At 39.8% G+C, this 19,504-nt stretch overlaps 1 protein-coding gene across 5 annotated transcripts in view; it reads left to right on the top strand.

The window, feature by feature from the left end:
• The first annotated feature begins 588 nt into the window (after positions 1-588).
• The window catches only part of LOC110987952 (uncharacterized), a 41,526-nt gene continuing 22,610 nt past the window's right edge, over positions 589-19,504 (top strand). Inside the window, exons 1-5 of one of the 5 annotated variants that reach the window (XM_087136694.1) lie at positions 601-694; positions 5,203-5,295; positions 7,156-7,215; positions 9,716-9,880; positions 10,398-10,430. In XM_087136694.1, coding sequence (XP_086992820.1) covers positions 9,831-9,880; positions 10,398-10,430 — 83 coding nt within the window. In that variant the 5' untranslated portion in view covers positions 601-694; positions 5,203-5,295; positions 7,156-7,215; positions 9,716-9,830. The other 4 variants (XM_087136693.1, XM_087136691.1, XM_087136695.1 and 1 more) reach the window with 4 other exon arrangements.

Raw genomic sequence — 19,504 nt, 5'->3', positions numbered from 1 at the left:
AATTTCATTATGACCAACTCATGAATGAGTTCCACCGATATGATGTGAAAAAGCAGCAGAACTTCAAAAGAAAAAAAACAAACCTGCCGTAATTTAGTGTGTAATGGAATAATAGGCTTACTGTGTTGAACTTAAAATGTACTCTAAACTACAAAAAGTGGTGCACACACACCAAGAAGTAATAAATCTCGCCTGCTTCATTTCAAATTTTTGAAATTTTTTTTCCCACAAATCTTTATAAAGGTCCATACAAAGGAATTTACCACAGCTATTTTTTTTTTTAAGTTTCCGTTAAGTATTTAATTGTGGGCATTTCGGTCTCATTTCACCTCTATGGTCTGGTTAACTTTCTCGTATTGGAAGTAAGTGTACCAGGAAGAACGAGTTGTGAACATCCCTTAAAGTTGCAACAACAGACGCTGTTCTATTTTAATTGTATATTAGTGAATTTCATAATGGTTTACAACTTGAAAGCTTGCTTATTTAGGTTGTTTGTCCCCGACAGTTTTGATGAGAACATGACTTGTTAAAGTTTAAACCAGTGAGGGCGCTGTGACCCATCTTTCCAGTCCTCCTGTCAGCTGCGCTAGTCGATGTCAACATGTGTGTCATGTAGCCTGCGTACAGGCCCGGCATAATTAATTTGTGGAACCGTGGAGGAAGTTTGCAAGGAAAACAGCATGCACTAGCCATGGTGAGATTCTCATTTAGTTATTTAATAATAAACTAACCTAAATCTTCACATGGCATCACCTTCACCCATTATACAACGTGATGTTTGCAGGGCTAGGGATTACGCCGAGCTTTTTTCGCGGGCAGACCCGATAACTTCGAAGGAGCGCAAACGTCCACGCGAATCATGTGAATGTAGGCTAAGCATGCTAAGCTAGGCCCTGTTGTGACTTGTGGTGAATTTGACTCTATCGCAAAAGCACCACGAACACGAGTACGAACTAAGCTAATGCACCTTGTGAGGAGGCGGTGTGAATTTGGTCCATCAACCCCAGACCCGGACACCGGGTAAGTAACCATGCTCAGTGCATAGAGGAAGGAAAGGCACTGATGACATAAGCATAGGACCACATCATGAGGATTGCATATTTGGTGACTCCCTCCCCCCAGTTCTTTGTCATTTTAATCTTGCAAAACGGGTAAGTCCCCCCAAAAAACAAAGGCAACGCTCTCTTTATTGCGCTGACCCTATTTTTGAAATTTCAAATAATAAACATGGCCCAAAGATTGACCTGAAAGATTTTACTTTAATATCCCCATCAGAATTGGGTGGGAATACCACAGTCTTTGTAAATAATTATCCAGTTGTGTTCAGAATAAGTGTATAAATGCTTGGCACTATCTGTCATTTCCAGATTTAAGTGAAAAATGGGGCAGAAAGTAGGCCTACCCATGAACACTTTGAGTCACCATACAGTGGTAAGAACTCAGAAATCAGAACTTACTGCGTGAAGATTTCTTGAAAGTCTTAAAATTGAAGGTTGCACCAAGCATTTATATAATTTCCAACACAACTGGATACTTATTTTCAAAGATTGGCTGTGTGAAACTGATTTTGGTTGGGGTATGGAAGTGCTCTTTGCTCCTTCGTCTTACTCAGATGTATGATCCTGGATTGAGTGTCCAAGCTCCTCCCCCCTTCCCACCAGATCTGTTAAATGTTTAGTACCGATACATAGCCTCACAAGGCTGGCCTGGAGACTTATATGTACCTCAGCAAGGCAAGTCTCCAGGCCCCACATCTCCACCACGTGGTTGTCTTATTAGACCTAATAATGAAATCAGTCTCTGTTCTTGTTGATTTGACTTTAGGATCATGATCCCTGGCATCCATTTATTGTTTGTTATGATTCCGACTGATGCAGTTCATTAAATTACTTCCCCAGAAATGCCCCCATTTTATTCAATCATCACCTAGATGTATAGTTCAGCTGACTTTTGATTACAAATAAAATACAGGGTCTACAATGTATATGCACAAGATTTGTAGATTAACATTACAGTCGATGCTGCCACCTGCTTGAGCGACATGTAGCCTTGGAATATGAGTGAGTAATCAGTCCAGAGTATTACCACATATGGGCACAGTGACCTGTCCCTTCTGATACAGCAATTTTTGTCCAAATTTAACTTTCAATATCTCAAGTTGGCAGTGACAAATTTTTTTGATTCCATGGGTCATGTTTAAGACTGGCCAACATTGCTATTAATTCTATCAATAACATGATTACAGATGTACAGTCCATCATTTGCAGTTATCCAAAAAGTACGGTACATGTGCCGGTAACTGACAAGTTTATTGTTGAAAAGCATACATGCACTTGTTTAAAGATAGTCCTGGAGCTACATGTAAACTCCCTGAGAAACTGCTCTTTCTCGCAAGGTGTTACATGTATATTGAAGAAAACAATGACGGCAGGTAATTTCCAATGACACATGTACAGGTACATCAAAGATCCGTATTTGGGCAATTGCCATTGGAAACACATACATGTACCGATAAACCGACTAGCGTCGGCGCGATACATGCGCACACGGTTACCATGTAGTGTATAACATTACGAATGGTACCGGTAGCTCTGCATTCCACTGAACGTGAGAATATTTTGGTTGCCTCCAAGGAACATAATGCACAAATGACAAATTTACCATACTGTACAAACTGGAGGCTTCTTTGAAGTGCTCCTAATAAATTTTGTTGTGTGTGGTAGTGTATGTAGAACGTACATGTAGTATTAATTGGTTCCTAATGGTCCCGGTTGGTTTTACATGTACATACTGTACTTCTGAATTTGGTTACTTCAGCTTGGCCTGTAAAATACTGATATCTTAATACCCTCCCTGCTTCTGTCAGGATGTCCTGGCAAGGATTGAGCTTTGCAATATTTCTTTCTGGCATTGTATGAGTATGGTATTGTATATTTCTCTGGTAGTTGGGAAAAGGGCTACGTGGACTGTAGATTGGTCATGCTTTGTCCACTTCATGTAGCCTACATGCTGACATGAGCATGCATGATACTATACATGTACCTTTGCCGAAATGTTAACATTGCCTATATTTCAACTGCAGCAACTGTACCCGCAAATTGTGTAGAAAATACCTAAATGTACAATGTACATGTATGTAAATGCATGTGAGTTACACATACATGTAGGTCTAGCGATAAGGATGGGTATCACTATACGGTAAATGGACAAAGAGCTGTAGAAACAGGTACAGGTACATGTAGTTCTAGATAATTGATACGGTAATTCTGCAAAATTCTAACGAAAAACCCCAGCAAGATTTCTGTTCTCCTACACTCTGTGTGTGCCAGCCTTTTTTTATTTACAGTGTCGTGCCTAGAGTTATCAAATGTTCTTAGAAGTTAATATTGTGATTCTGAATTCTTTTCAAGATGTTCGTCTGTTAAAGACAACCGGGTGCCGGTGTGTTCGTACATGTACATGTACCAGGAGTTGACTAACAGTGCACTTTGGAGGTACTGTTTGTATTATGACAGAATTACGTATGCTGCAGTTATTTTGACCTTTTATCCTTGGGGCGGCACTGACAGCACCAACATCCCTTGTATCCTGAGGGTTAATACATATATAGGGAGAAACGGCAGAAGTTGGCCTTTGCATATATATGTACATGTACATTATTGCACGATCATATTGATGGTACCTTACTTGACATTTTGCATAGATGACTGAAGATTGTCTTGTATTTATACGTGTACTTGGACCGAAGTGTGTGCCATGCGACTCATTTGTTTAATTTCTAAAATGAAAGCAAACAAATCTGTGCCATCCTCCATTGATAGTTAATTTGAAGGGCACCGTTAGTTAGTACCACAACCTGTAGTTACAACAAAACATTTGTCAGAAAGCCTAATGATTTATTTAGCCGTGTCACCCTCGAGTTGTAATTTGTCTGTTGTTCACAGTGATGTGTGGTTTCTATTTATCTTTGAGTGTGTAAGATTCACTGAATATGTAGAAATAGGGCTGAGTCAATTTGAATAATTCATTGTTCGAATATTCGACCTTCAATTTGATCGAATGTCTGAATATTTGGTCGTACGTACCGACCAGCAGATTATTGAATGATGAACAAACCATACAAAATCAGTCACACAGTTGTACATTATAATCACTATTATCGTTTCACGTGTAGGGGCATCTACAGCCACGATTTAGCAAAGTTTAACAGATGAACAATACTTCTTGCTATGGTGAAAATTTCTATTCCTTTTAGATTTTTTGATAAATAATTTATGTTTTGAATCGTTATAAGATACATGTATCTGTCACTTTTAATTTGAATCTGCTTGAAACAAGCCTCCATGGTGCAACTTGTCTCATTTAAAACAAAAGAAATATTCTCCCTTCCTTTTTATGAATTTTGCATTTGACTATTCCACTTCAGAAATAATATTCGATAATGGATGAAATATTTGGATATTCGGCGCAACCCCATGTACATGTACATGTGGAAATTGAAAGTATTGAATGCAAACAGAAAAAGCATGTGTGACTAAATACATGTACATGTATGTATGATAATAAACCCGGAAATCTGTACAAATGCTTACTTAATGGTACATCTACCAGGTAGATATGTAAGCCATCTGGTACAGCCCAGGTGTTCTTTCTTCAGTGTGGAATGTACAATGTTTACTCCATCAACACCCAGGATATCAAATGTACATGTACATGTGAGAAGTTAAATGGATCTCCATGGGCATGTACACCTGCTTCTCATATTTGACAAATGAAACCACTGGAAGGTACATGTACATGTAATATGAGAGGCCACTGCACTGGCAGCTTGTAAGTTGTGAGCTGTACAACTTTAAGTGGAAGTCCATGCTACACCCATAGCACTCAGCCATCACTGGTACTACGGAGCTATCCGTTTTATAGTCCCATGCTGGGACCTGCTTGTTAATTTAAAACTGAAGTTTAAACTTATTTTGTTGGTACGTACATGTACATGTAATAGGTACAGCCACGAGGTGCTAGTACATGTACATACATGTACAGGTATACATGTGCATGTAGCCGATACAGCAGTAATATTGTATCAGTAACTCGTTGCCTCATCATCTGTTGCCATGGCAGCCTGTGCTTATTGATTTGTTCTCTTCAATTCCCTCACTGAATCCCAATGTATGTCATCAGCTCACTGTTTTCCCTCACCAGGAAGAGATACCAGTAATGGCCCGCCATTGTATCTGATTGCTTGAATGCCTGGTACCAGGTTGCAGTGCGGCTGATTTGTCAGTTTAACATTAAGTGAGTCTAATGGATCAGTAGGTTCCCTGGATGATTGACCGGTTGTGTTGATATGTGGTTTTTATTGCAAATGAAATTCTTGAAAACAGTGTCATATTCCGTAGTGCTCCAATTGAATGGTTTCCAATCACAGCTTCATTTCCGTCGAAGGTTTTTGTCAATGAAATCAAACCGTTCATGCATTAGACATTTTTATGTACATGTACTTTACTGTTGCACCTACATGTACATGTACTGTACATTGTCCCAAGTTAAAATAAAATTACTTCTATCAAATTTTTTCCCAGCAAGACATTTTTATTTATTTTCTTTTATTTTATTACACTTTTCCACTGGCTATAAAACCAAAAAATTAAATACATGAAAAACATAAAACAATTGACATGGCACAACAACAAACAGATGACGGCTATAAAAAAGAATGGGCTTAAAAAGCCAGTGAATGGCAAGATGAAACAGGTGACCAGTACCTCTACAGAGCCATCCTACCACATGGCGACCCCCCCCACACACACTAAAGAAGAGTAAATATTGTAGAAAATGAACAAAGAAAATAAGAAAAGTGACTTTTATTGCACCGAAAACACCTAGTAAATCTGGTAAAAAATCAGGCAAACCAGGAGACAGAAATGACACAATGAATGACATGAAAAGCAGATTGATGAGATGGAAACTCTACATATACGGTATATTCAGCAAGACATGAGACCGGAGGAGTACCCGTACCCCCTAACATGTCCAATCGCTATACATTCTCTAGGCTATTCAATACCCAACACATCCTCCCTAGATACATGTATCTGAAAAGAATTCCTCAGATTCCAGTGAAACAATGACCGACACAAAGGAGGGAGGATTCTCTGTCTCATATCTTGCTTTATGTATGTCTTCAAGGTAGTTTTGATATGGCCATCAATCTTATCTTGACTGCACAAAGCCTTCTGCACTGAGCATTAGTGACTGGCCCATTGCTGTGCTTGGAGGACATGGTGCCTCCAGTGTGATATGCATGTACAATGTACATGTAGGGAGGAAAAAACACCTGTCTGAGCCTTCCAAGGCCACTGTTAAAAGGCAGGTGATTCATCCTGTCTGTGGCCATTGTCACCAGATGACAAATATTTACAAACTTTGAATATAATCTGAGAAGTGTAGGCCTACATTACGTGTAATGGTACATGTTAACTTTTGTACAATGTACAATGTACCTCTACTAGTACATGTACATGATGGCTGAAACTTTAGCTTAAAAGTTACTTGCTAAAACACCGATGAACATGCCTCTGTTGCAGTTGGACAAATTAAATTCATGTGCACACGTTGTGTATCATGTCAAGTTACTTTGTATGCAGCTATAATTTTTGACAAAATTGGTCAATTCACAATAAAACTTGTACATGTATTCTTGAAATCCAGATGTGTATGGGCTTAACAGTTGCACACACCTGTTGTTTTAGTGACAGTGCACAAGTTGAAAGAGAATGGGTTTGGGAATAAAGGAATATGACATGACAGCCCTCGTTGTGCACCTCCATGGTTTGTGCGTGTAATCAGTGTAAGGTGGTTCGCATGTGGATGTACATGTACATGTACATGTATGCCTTGTACAGTGCTTGTACATATACATGTACATGTAGTGTAAAGTCATGAAGGACATTTGAATGTCATTTCTACCTTGAAGGCTTCAGCCAGAAGCAGAAGCCCTGATACAGTTTGGATAGCTGAGCTGGAAAGGGTGCTTTGAAATGGAACTATGTACATGTACAGAGTACATGTAACTAAGATTTGCATTTCACGTGTTGTATTAGAAGTTTTTGTTGCTATTACACCAGATATTTTTCTTCTTGTTTGAATGCCCAGAGACAGAACACAGCCCAGAGATCATCCTGTGAATGACATACCGGCAGTCCACCCTGAAGAGTAGGTATTCATTCCAGCATTTTTTGGCATGTTTGTGCATAAAAAGTGTTCATGTGCCGATAAAGTGATATCCCATTTCTGTTTTGTTCTTGGTACACGTAATATCACCCCATTTTCGATCCATCATCTTTAATATCGGATGCCAATTTTCAAGGAAAGCCTGATTTATATTTGATGAAATTGTTGGACTTATTTGGGGCCTTGACAAGGCTTCTCTGGCCTTTTTTCAGGGCTATGATAAGCATGCCTGTAATTTCCAGGGCAGAGCAATTTGTACTCCTTGACAGGTGCAGAGTATGCCAGTACAAGTACCGGTGCATTGTACCACTATACAATTGCGTACACGTACATGATGTACATATACGTGTACAAACCACTGGTTTAAAATTGCCGGCCCACTCCCAGCAAAATGTGCGCATATTGCCACTTTTTTCTTTAGTAATTCATATGTAGTACAAGGTAGCATATATAGAAAAAAATGATTGGGCCCTAGGGTCTGCCAAGCTTTAGCCGTGTTTGAAGATGCCATTGCATTTACCCTTAATCTACTGGTGGGTCATTCTATTGTAAATGTGGGGTTCAATTTTTGTCCCTGCCAGTCTGACATGTACCAGTACGTATGATACTGTACGTGTATATTTTACATGTAGGCCTACATGTAAGTTCAAAACTTTGTTCAATTCTGAGAGATGAATCAATTTCAGTGATACCGGTGTTAATTTCCATGTCAAATTACTCCGGTTGGGTGTAACAAGGAGACAAACATGTCACATTTTTGGACCTTGAATTATAGAATGACTCAGAGTCAGGTGTTACGATACCGGTACATCGCCGTAAATGTACATGTATGCGTACATAATGCATACCATGCACATTGAACATATCGGAATGTGTGCATGTACCTGCATTTACACCTGTGTACGGGTACAATAGTGCTGTACTCAAGTTTAGCTGGACTTGAAATTTTACGAGTGCACTTTTCAATACGCTTTACCCAGCATGATGCCAAATATGTGTAGTTTTCATATGAAGAGTATAAAGCTACACAAACAATTGTATCTGTGATACCCGGTACTTACATGTACATGTACTGGTAAGAATTTATTGCATGGACCCTAAATTTTATATTCGAGTGGATTTCAATATGTACATGTACAGTATCATTGCTTCCTGGTGCATGTACATGTACTGTATGCTAAACTGTATGAGGTTTGCCAGTTAAATGTACATGTACTTCACAGATTCATGACTAAAATTGCGTGACCAGTACTCACAAACATATGCCATACAGCAGTTTTTAAGACCCGTAAATAAACCCGATAAACGTAAATTTTATCTACGCTTGTACTTTCAAATTGGTGAATAGGCTTTGGGTTCCATGGAAACGGTAAATGTGATTATCTCCACTAGCCGGCCGGGTGGAAATAGAAGGATCTCCATCTGTCCATATCATTTTTGAGTGCTCAATTTACCCAATCATCAGACAGTACAGAAATACATAGTACATTATTCACAGAGCGTGCATTTAACAGAATTTGAGGAAAGATAATTTAATCACTAACTCCAGGAATTCCGTTGTAATTTTGATGGGCAGCCAGTCGATATTTCCATTTTGTACCAGTGAGAACATCTTGTAAAATAACCTGTTATTGCACACCCATTCCTCGGTGAATGATGTTTACATGTACGTTCAATTAATCCTGCATGTTCCATATTTGCACCTGTACATGTATCTTTAAGATACATGTAATAGCATCATCCGTTACGGTACATTCTGCAGCATTCCAGTGTCCCTGCGCATTGAAAAATTGTACATTTTTATAGTCAAATAAATCCCATTTTAAAAGCTTGCATACTGGTACATGTACATGTCCAGTACAAAGTATAATATCCAAACTGATGTTTCAAAATGTGACCTTTTGGGTACATTTAAAACTTTTGATGGGGAAATTTACATGTATCATAAGTACATTTGTACGTTATACTCTACATCTGTATATGTGTAAACCTGTTAGTGTGCCAGACGTGTTCATTTTAGATGTTGAGTTTGACGAGTAGTTTTGACTTCAGCAATTTTTAAAAACTGTTTTCCAAATACTGGAAGCACAGAAAAAATGTTATTTTATTAGCTGCATGGTAAACTACCAGTAATACGTGTTTAGTTGGATTGGATCAAAGTGCAAGTGACTGGCAGTGGTATGCATTTTTCCCTGTATGTTTAACATGTCAATCTGTACAGTGTTTCCTGTAGAGCAGTTCCATGAAATGATTTCTAATTAGGTTTTCAGTGTATATGCATTTGTGTTCATTACCCTCACACCTTCCAGTGGCCACTGCCTTCTCCCATCTTTCCTGCAGAAGTTGGACATAATCCTTCATTATCACCAATTTGATCTTTACCCACGAGAGACTTTATCCCGGGAACCTGCAGTAACTCTCTGTCTCTCTCTTTTCTGTTCTCGTTCCTTCTCCTTTGCCATCCCTCCCTCGACATATCCAGGTCATCATCAGATGGTGATGAGGATGTTGAACCCAAGACGGACGCTGATCTCCATGACGACGGGTTGGCCTCATCATCAGCGCTCAGGGAGAGGGGAGTAAAGCGACGTAGATTCATGTCACATCCTCACCATCAGAAGACACGGAGGGGTCACTGGCCCTCTGGGTAAGATCCAGTTTGGCTGCAGGCATTTGTGCATGTTCGAGCATCTGTCATGGTGTCTACTCTCTTGTCACCCACCAAGAAGCTAAATGAACAACTTTGCTGACAAACAAAAGTGGTCAAATTTAACCGACAAAAGTCCGATGTGTAAAATGAAAAAATGGAATAGGATATAGATGATTCTTACATATATGCCAAAATATAGGTGCCAAAAATACAACCGTACGTTATTTGGAGTCAAACCATCCTAACCTTGTCTGCATGGACACAGGTTCGAACATGTTTTTGTGTGGTGCACATGTAGTTTCCCAGTTGTTGCTTTTCTTCAGTTCTGTAAACATGCAAGTACATACATTGTACCGTATGTACAAACAGGTCAGTGCTACTGACCTTATCCCTTTAATCAAGTCTCCGTCCCATATGGGATAATCCATTTTGCATGTGGTCAAGATGATTTTCAGTGAATTAGGATTTTGTGCTCTGTCAGTGACTCGTCTTTTCTTGTCGTGATTTTTTTCAGAACTGTCATCAGCAAGAACCACATTGTTCGCAGGTATGTACCTGTACATGTTCTTGGGCCCATTCTTGTACTGGTATGGTGTTTTAAGGGAGTAATTATTAGAACTGAAAATATTGGTAAATGTATGCGTACCTACTGTACATGTACTGGTAGGCCTAATGCAGTACATGTACATGCATGTACTTGTATACTGTTCTGGAATGTTTATACAGTCAAACCTCGCTAATAAGAGCACTGTTAATACAAGATTCTGCTTAAAACAAGAGTATTTTGAGGTCCCAATCCTTTGTTTTTTCATTGTTTTAATTCCTGATAATACAAAGGTTCCTGTTATAACATGGTACATGTAATTTACCAAGTCCAAAGGACCTCTTATTAACGACATTTGACTGTACATGTTATAAATCTTGTAATATTCATGTGCTGAAAAGTGCACTTCGCAGAGGTTCAGTATTTGTTACACTGATGAAGTAAAATTTCATAAGGTTAAATTTTTCAGTGTCACATGTACCTCTTTAAGCATTTCATTTTGAAAGAAGTAGTGTCAATTTCTGCATTTAATAAGAGATCAGAGATGGTTAGTACCAAACAATGTGGTAATGCAAGGTAAAATGTTGTCAGCAGTGCTACATGTACATGTACATGTAGGCCCCCACTTGTTAGAAACATCCGACCAACTAAACCTTTGCATTATTATGTGCAGAACTGAACTGTTGACTTTACTACTGTTTGGGTCTGCAGTAACCTGCCAACCAGTGTCCGCAAAGATGCCCTCACTTTGGATTCATTTAAGCATTTCACTACCTACTTGTGTGACCACTTTCAGGGTATTGAAGTGACATGTGTCCTTTGCTGCTTGCCATAATCTTATCAATATTGATTTTATAGGACTTTTAAGCCTGACAGTTCCCGGTGATTCTCTTGCCCTTTTTGTTTTCTACTTTTAATGTTTTTTGTTCCACTTTAAGGATGGATTAAGTGGCTTTCGAGCTACAGTGGTTTATTTTCACTTTTATCAATCCTGGCCACCTCAGAGTGGGTTCTTATGGTTTGTTGTTTGATTTTTGTGTTTTTTTTTAATATGCATGTTCTTGTTTGTTGTTTACTCTTGTTTGGCCAAATAAATAATAGTAATAATACATGTAATATGCCTTCTTGTGATAGCAACTACTTCTGTCTTTGAGGTACTGAAATGTTTTGTCAGTTTGAATTATTAACAATGAATGGATAAATGTACCACATGTAGGGGCTCTTTTCATTTATGAGTACATGTATAACCAAAGCATGCACCCGATGGCCACCCCAGAAAATATCTCATATTGCTATGTGGTGTGTTTTGTCCGGCTTAGACTGGACAGTAACATGGTATTTCCTGCACTGATCCATGGGTCATCTGAATTATCCAGGGGATTGTGATACCTCATCCTTGTGCACTACTTGCAATAGACATAGACTGAGCTAGGCAATAGAAGTGACCTAATCACAGGTTACTGCTCTGACCTTGATATGGCCTGCATGTGGGGAAGTGACCACAGTAGAGGTTGACCAGAAAATGTGGTCACTTTCCCACACGTAGGCTACCAGTAGGTGGATCACAGCAATGACCCATGGTTAATTTCTAGACAATTGTAAGTACACTGTACATACATGTAGGTCAATCCAACCCACATTATTCTCTCAGTCAGACACTACTACATGCAGCACACATGTAGATATTCATGTACATAAATGGTAGGATACAATAAATGGTCCATTGTGAATGAGGCAGGCACAATTCCTGGACCGGCAAGTTTGAAAGAACCACATTTTGTCTGTGGGTGATGGGGAGGAGAGAAAGCCCCCTGAAATGTTCCAAGGTTTCTATAAAGGTTTTTTGGCCAGATTTCATTGAGCTTTTCGCAGAATCTGATAACTGTGGTACATGTATGTTCTGTACTCAGCGGGGAACACTTTCAAATAATGCTTATTTCACACTGGCAAAATTGTTCATTCTTTTCAACCGTCCCAAAACGCTGCTTGACAGTTGTGTTTGTTTTGTGGATGTCTACTGAAAAGTTGGAAAGATCAATCACAGATGTGGCCACATTACTTGTAATAAACACCTCATCACACGATGTTCTTGTACATGTAGGCCTACATTATATTTTAAGTGTGTAGTTTTCTGTACAGTTGAATATCATTGAAACGGGCTCAGTAAATTGTGTGTCCCTTTTGTTGAAACAGGCAGGATTCTGTGTTTGATTGATTGTACAATGTTTGCCATGTAGTTGTCAATTTGTTTGTTAACAAGCTTCCAGACCAGAATCGATTTCTTTCTGTGCTAACATCTGCCACGATGATGTCATGGTTCCTGAGCCGCCACCTGTTTGTCAAGAACAGTAAACTCCTTATTGTAATTCATCCTTGATTGCTGTGTTTTCCTTCATTTTCTGGTTGGTGGCCAGTCAGTTTTATTTTAGCACTGATTACTATTGTGGAAAAAGTGTGCAAAAATGTCTGATTTGATACCAAAATCTTGAGTGTTTTGGCACAAATACATGTACATGTACTATAGATGTCATTTCCTCTTTCTTTCCTAGATGTCATTTCCTCTTTCTTTTTCTTCTTGAAAAAATGAGGTGAACATACATTTTGTACATGTGCTGGCTTCATAGTTCAGAGGACTGCAGTGCACACTTGTTGAAACATACACTTGGATGTTGTGGGGGCCAAAGATGTTGGGACAAAATTTTGTCCCAACAAATTGGTCTCAAATTTGCAGTTGTCCCATCAACATGATAATGGCCTGGGCATGTTCATGGTGTAGCCTTATTATACGTACATGCTGTTGTACCCCATGTACTGGCAACTTAAACCAACCTGTGGGGAAATTCAAACTGCAAGTCTAGGAATTTCTAAAACCGGTGAAAGATGCAGCCTGTTTCCATCCTGGTTTTGTGCAAAGTGCCTGTACGTATCAGAAAGTCTAGCCTACAGATATGGTATTCAGTTCAGTTTGTTGATCATGCCACAAGATTTGTGGGGAGCAAGCCACAGCTCACTTGTCAGTCTGGTGGGTGCTGGTTGCGTAATAAACTTCCCGTCTGTGACTCCACCTATGGATTGGAAACTACCCCAGGGATTCTGGTCACAATGCCCCGTTCTGACCACTGTTGAAACTACATTGTACCACAGTGGTGCTGCCACCTTCATCACCAATATCCTGCTCATACTATAGGCGGGTGACCTTTCCTACTCTGCATCCTGGTCTATTGTTTGGTCAGCGCGTTCGGTTTGGGAGGAAGGAGAGGACTGGCACCTCTGGGCAAGGCATCTGACTAATGCCTTAAATGTAAATGCAGCTCTGCTTACCCTCATCAGCATTTAATTTATTGGTCAGAACTCGGAACCAAAATACCAGTACCCTAGACATGCTTTAATGAAATGTACATGTAGGTCTACATACATCAAGAAAGGTTTGAAACAAATCCTGCTTTTTTGCACATCTTATCAATAAAATTAGCATCAGCATTATGCATACATGAACATAGGAGTTACATGTACATGCGGATATTTTGAAAGTGTCCACAAATCGATTTTGAGCCCACAAAAGATCATCTGTGAATCAGTTGTATTTATTGATCCATTTCTCAATTATTGACTGATTAAGAGATTTGTGCACAAATTTTGAAAGGAAACTCCACAAGAGGTAGCAGAATGTGTTTTTTTTTTCAGTAATGACGATGGTGGCACGATTTATTTCATGGAGCATTGAGTACAATCCTTTAGATTTATTCACTGGTGGGATTAAATCTCATCAGTCTAGTGTTACATGTACATGTAATTGCATTCATCATGTTACCAGGAAAATGAGGAATTTCCTGGATCATAAGAATGTGCAAGCTCCCTGCACAATTATCCTAGAGTCCCTGCTGATATTTGTTTTCTCTTTTGTTTCAGCAAAGCTTTCGCTCTCCATACGATATGCTTGTATTCAAATTTAGAGAGAAGGAAATCTGGTCCTAATTTGAAACTTGTAATAAATGCAAGCGGATACATGTGGCATATACTTTTAGTCCGAATGCTTTTTGACTCTGGTGTAATTTTCAATTTCAATCAATTTTCCTTACGGGTACACGGACAGTAGTTAGGGTGTGTTTATACCGAAGCTTTTTATCAAAAGGTTTTTCAAATTTTAAATTTCATTCTAATATCCATTTTTTAAATTTTATATTTGGTGTTTTTTTTTGTCTACCTTATATGTTCATTTATTTTCCATGATTTAATTTTGATTTTATTCTATTTTGAATTCTGTACCACACTGTTAATTGGGCTTTAGGGCCCTGAGTGTGTTTATGAACAACATGCATACTGTACTCCTAATCTAAGGAGACACGGTTACTGCGGTTGCTTCACAGTCGTGTTGTTTTAAACTGTAAGCCTGCATCTGCGCATACATTAATGACTAGTCAAACACCCTACTGGTCGAAGAAGCCGAAAATGTACATGTATGCATGGTGTACCACCTGCCCACGTGTGTGGTGCCACTGCACTAATCATGGTAGGAGTAGTGATTTAAAATTCTGGTCTCCAAAGTAGTCTTTAGTTAACCAACAGAGAAGACGGTACATGAATTATGATGTTTTACTAGCACTACTACATGCATGTACCAACAAATTGGAATGGAACAGGGAGCCACAGCCCACAGCAAAAAACAGACCACAAAAAAAAAAAAAAAAAAAACAAAAAAACCAACGTAGCATTGCAATGTGTATTCATGCGTATTCAAACTCTACTTTTCAAAATTTGTACTGGTACACATGTACCTTTTTTTTTGGACAGACGTTTATTTAATCTTGTTCATACCATAGTTACAGAATAGAAGATGAATTTAGCTTTACAATAGTTTGCCTTAGAATGTACAATGTCAAGCAGAAAGATAAAGCACATGTTAAAGAACAACATGTAGGTAAAGGGTGAAGCATAGATTTGCTTTTGTACCCTAACCTATTGACAGACATACGTATTATAACAACTTGGAGTACATGTAGAGGATTTTATAAACATGAAGACAAAAATATCTGGCTTTTGTGTACAGTTGCACAGCAGAGGACTGTACACGTACGTACATGTATCCAGATGTCTGATCGACTTTTATTGCATTTGTGCATACTGGGGATTGGATTTCTCAGAACTTGTCTGGGATTCAGGATTTTCGACTCCACAGCTCTGAATTGTTGGAGGACTGACCCTAGTTAGTCAGGATTATTATCGAATTGGGAGAGAGCTCTGTTGGGTGTTCAAAACCCTGAAAGGTACAATATGTCATTGTTGGCATTGTTGCCGCCACTCTGTTGGATGTTTCTTTATAATCCCCTACATGTACATGCCCCTGGCAGAGTTCTTTAATTTCCCAATCACTTTTCTGAAGGACAAATTTCCCTTGTCTGGTCCGTTTCCATCTGTGCAATGTCCAGCTTGTCCCAGTGTTTTTGAGCAATTTGTCATTATCCAAATGTTTGTTTGGAGTTGCGCACTTTGCCTGCATTTAAAAAAAGGTTACGGCTTGCATGCTTGCTGTGCATTCGCACATGTACTGGGGTAAATTCTCTCTGTTTAGCCCCAAATTTGCCATGTCTTAAGCACGTGAAGGTAGTTTTTGTCGAATTTTTCAATAACTGGTTTGGATGCTGTACTGTACAGTGAATATGGATGTGTTCATTGTGCACAACCTTTGCCGTTCATGCCATTGATTTACAGTCTCAGTCTCTGCCCACTTGAAGGGAAACTGATGGGGAAATACCTGACACTTTACCATAATTCATCTTTACAGTCGCTGTATAGTCAAACAATATCTCACACAGCGTAAGCACAATGACAGAATGACCTATCATCGAAGCGGAGAGACTCGGGTCCGCATTAATGGAGCTTTTGTTCTGCATTCATCTGCCTACCATGAGCAGTGAGCAGCTGACCTTATGGAAATTGATATTTCATCATGGGAAACAGTTGTCCAAGGTTCATTGAGGATTCGGACCAACAGTGCCCATCACATATAAAGTGCATTGTATCTTTACATGTCGCTCAGGCTGTTTAGGTTAGGTGCGTTTCCATCTCTCGAGTCAGTAATCAGTAGATATCACAGTTCCACCTCCTACACACACAGTACAGACATAAGTGCATCTGACATTGAAGGCTGTTGTACATGTGTGGTTATGTACTTTAAAGCAGTGTTTCAATATTACATGTAAGGAAGGGGCACATGTACATGTACATGCATGTAAGATGGACGGCAGTGAAATACTGCATGAACATGTTCACTCTTCAAAGACGGTTGAGCAGAAAGAGTCGTCATCAGGCAATGTTCATGAGTCCAGGCACAAGTAAGTATAAAGCTTTCATCTGCATTCCACAGCCTGCCTGGCCCCCAGCTCACACTGTAGCATAGAGGCTAGCATTCTCAGTTGGGGGCCACACTCATCTTGTTTTTGTTTCTTGCTAGGGGTAGTACAGTGATAGCATTAAGGTTATTTGCACCCTTGCATGCTGACCATAACTCAGTAGCTGTGTATACATATGCAATGTTCATTCCATGCCTTCAACTCAATCACCGGGACCTGGGCTCACACCTTGAGCACCAGTACCATGTATGTCTGACAACCTGATGACCAGACATGTGAAAGTGGAAGAGTTCTGGCCAAGTCGTCACCATGGTGTTGTCTTCGCTGTGTCCTTTCTTTATGGTTGAAGTGACCAAGCTTGTTGACGGGAATGTTTTAGGAATTTTGGAGGCTTGATGTACATGCAGTGTACCGGCACTTGGAGCTTTTCCATCCACTGGCTCTGTACTGTTGCATGGTGCTGATGTTGATGGCAAGTCAGTGGTTGATTGTGACCACAGAGTGATTTTTGGTCACAGTAGAGGATCCTGGAGCCTTGTGTCCTCTGTCAGGACTGTCCGGCCAGGATGCACTCCTAGTCCTAGGCTAAAGCGCTCTGCTCTCTTTGATGGTTTAGCTGTAGCACAATAGAAAGCAATGAAACAAGATTGGATGAGAAAGATTTGACAGACAGTGCCAGGCGGCCAGCCACCAGGTACGATACATGCATAGCCAGCATTTTTGCTACATTTGATGTTGATTAATTGCCTGGACGGTGGACTGTTTGCAAGATGAGGAGAAAGGAAACAATGTACATGTATGAGCTTTGACATGCCAAACCATAACAAGCAGTAGTGGATGGGAATGACAATAAGAACGGAGGCAACTTCCTTTACTTTTGCCCCATAAATCCACCGTCACCCCATTACTCGTAGCATTTTATTCCCCTCTCCAACTTTATTTTTATTTTTTTTCATGGGTTGCATAATTAGTATAATATCACTCCCCAAGTGACCGGCAAATGTGGAAGGTTTAATGTACCTATAGTACATGGAGGAATAAAACTTGCCTAGCTGTGCATAGTTGATAAATGTACGCACATGTACGGGAGGACATGTACAGTACCGGTACATACATGTCAACATGCACACCAACACCAAGTGTGGTTTGAACAAATAAAATTCGCATTTACTAACAAGTGAAATGGACTGAAAGGATAAGAACAGATGTTATGCAAATCCTGAATTCAGCAGCTAGTGTATATATTCATTATTGTAGTACTCATAAAATGTTTTCGTAACTGTCAGGTGAGCTGTCAAGGTTCCAAGGTATGCATACCAGTGTACCTGCACATATGGTCTTATAGATAAACTCTTATGAGGTAGAGATATGTCACAAGATACCAGCACATACCGCTTTGAACGACCTTTCACTGGTATACAGATCAGGATGGTTTTTATGGTTACCGTATTGCATTCATATATAGACATTGGTTGTTAGTGCTTAGTTGTTATGTATAAATGGCATAAAAAGCGGAAGTGAAATGTAGTTTGAACCCCTTTTGTTGTGCTGGTTTTATTTTACTGGTTCAGTGAGTTGTTTGCTTTTTTGTAACTGGCGTAAAAGAAAGGTGTTTGTGAGTCATCCAGTTCCTTTTTGGTTCATGGTGTGAACACTGCTTCATAGACTGTCCTGCAGATATCAGTGGATGACGAGGATCAGCGGGGTGGCTGACAATGTCAGTCATGAGCAGGTGAGGAACGGCATAATCTGCTTCTTGTCACAGCTTACAGTGTTAGTTTTTAACAGGTCTGTTCTAGTCATAACTGGGTCCAGCTAGCTGTATAGCGCTGCTTAACAGTTGGCTGAAAGTTGGGTGTACTGTAGCAGAAAATCATGCTACACTGCTCGAGCACTGTATCCTGGCATGGAAGTGTTGGTGGCTTCCTGAGCATGGGGATTTCCTTTTTTACATTTCTGGTTTCATTCAGCCTGTTCTCAAACCGTTCCATGAAACATGTGGCACCAAGGCAGTACATTACGTGTATCTTATCATACAGAATCGGCTGCCAGCAGTGCTATGCAATTAGGCATTGATGGTACATGTACATATACAAGGCATTTCGCAGGCACCATTGCAGGGGTAGGCTGTGTGTGGATGCTGTCGGCGAACCGTGCCCCCTTGATGGGCTCTGTGTTTTTAAAGTACGCCCTGTTCCTTGGCAACGACATCCCCGGGAGCCCTTATCACACAGTGTATGTGCTTGCGGTTTACCAGTGCACCCATGGCATAGAGTGTGCCAGGCTGATGGATCAACCCCATCTCGGCATGGTTGTTAGGGGCCTGATGGCAATGGCATCCTTGTGTTGATCTTTGAGTGAGGAGGGCACAGAGACCATACATCCCAAGGTTCGAGCTGGAAGCATTTTAACAACAGCCAAAGTTGTAGCTAAATACGCATTTTTGCAGCCTCTTACTTTTTGCAATGCTAAATACCAGCACCATATGTTTTTCATGTCATTTGTTCAAGGTTATAAGTTTATATTTGGTACTGGCAAATATTCGCCATACTGTATGGCTGCAGTGGTGGCTGAAACAACTTACTGGCACCACATGTGTACATTGTATGTTTTCTCATTTCCTGTTCTTTGAAACCATAGCGTCTTGGCTGTAAGGACACATCAAGGTGTTGAAGTGATCTAAATCAATTCTGTACATGTACAGAATGTAGGTCGTCTTCATTTGTC

This window comes from Acanthaster planci, linkage group LG05, assembly GCF_054643075.1.
Source record: "Acanthaster planci isolate LZ-2023a linkage group LG05, COTS_SCS, whole genome shotgun sequence".
Lineage (NCBI taxonomy): Eukaryota > Metazoa > Echinodermata > Asteroidea > Valvatida > Acanthasteridae > Acanthaster > Acanthaster planci.
This window is presented reverse-complemented; position numbering and strand designations above follow the sequence as displayed.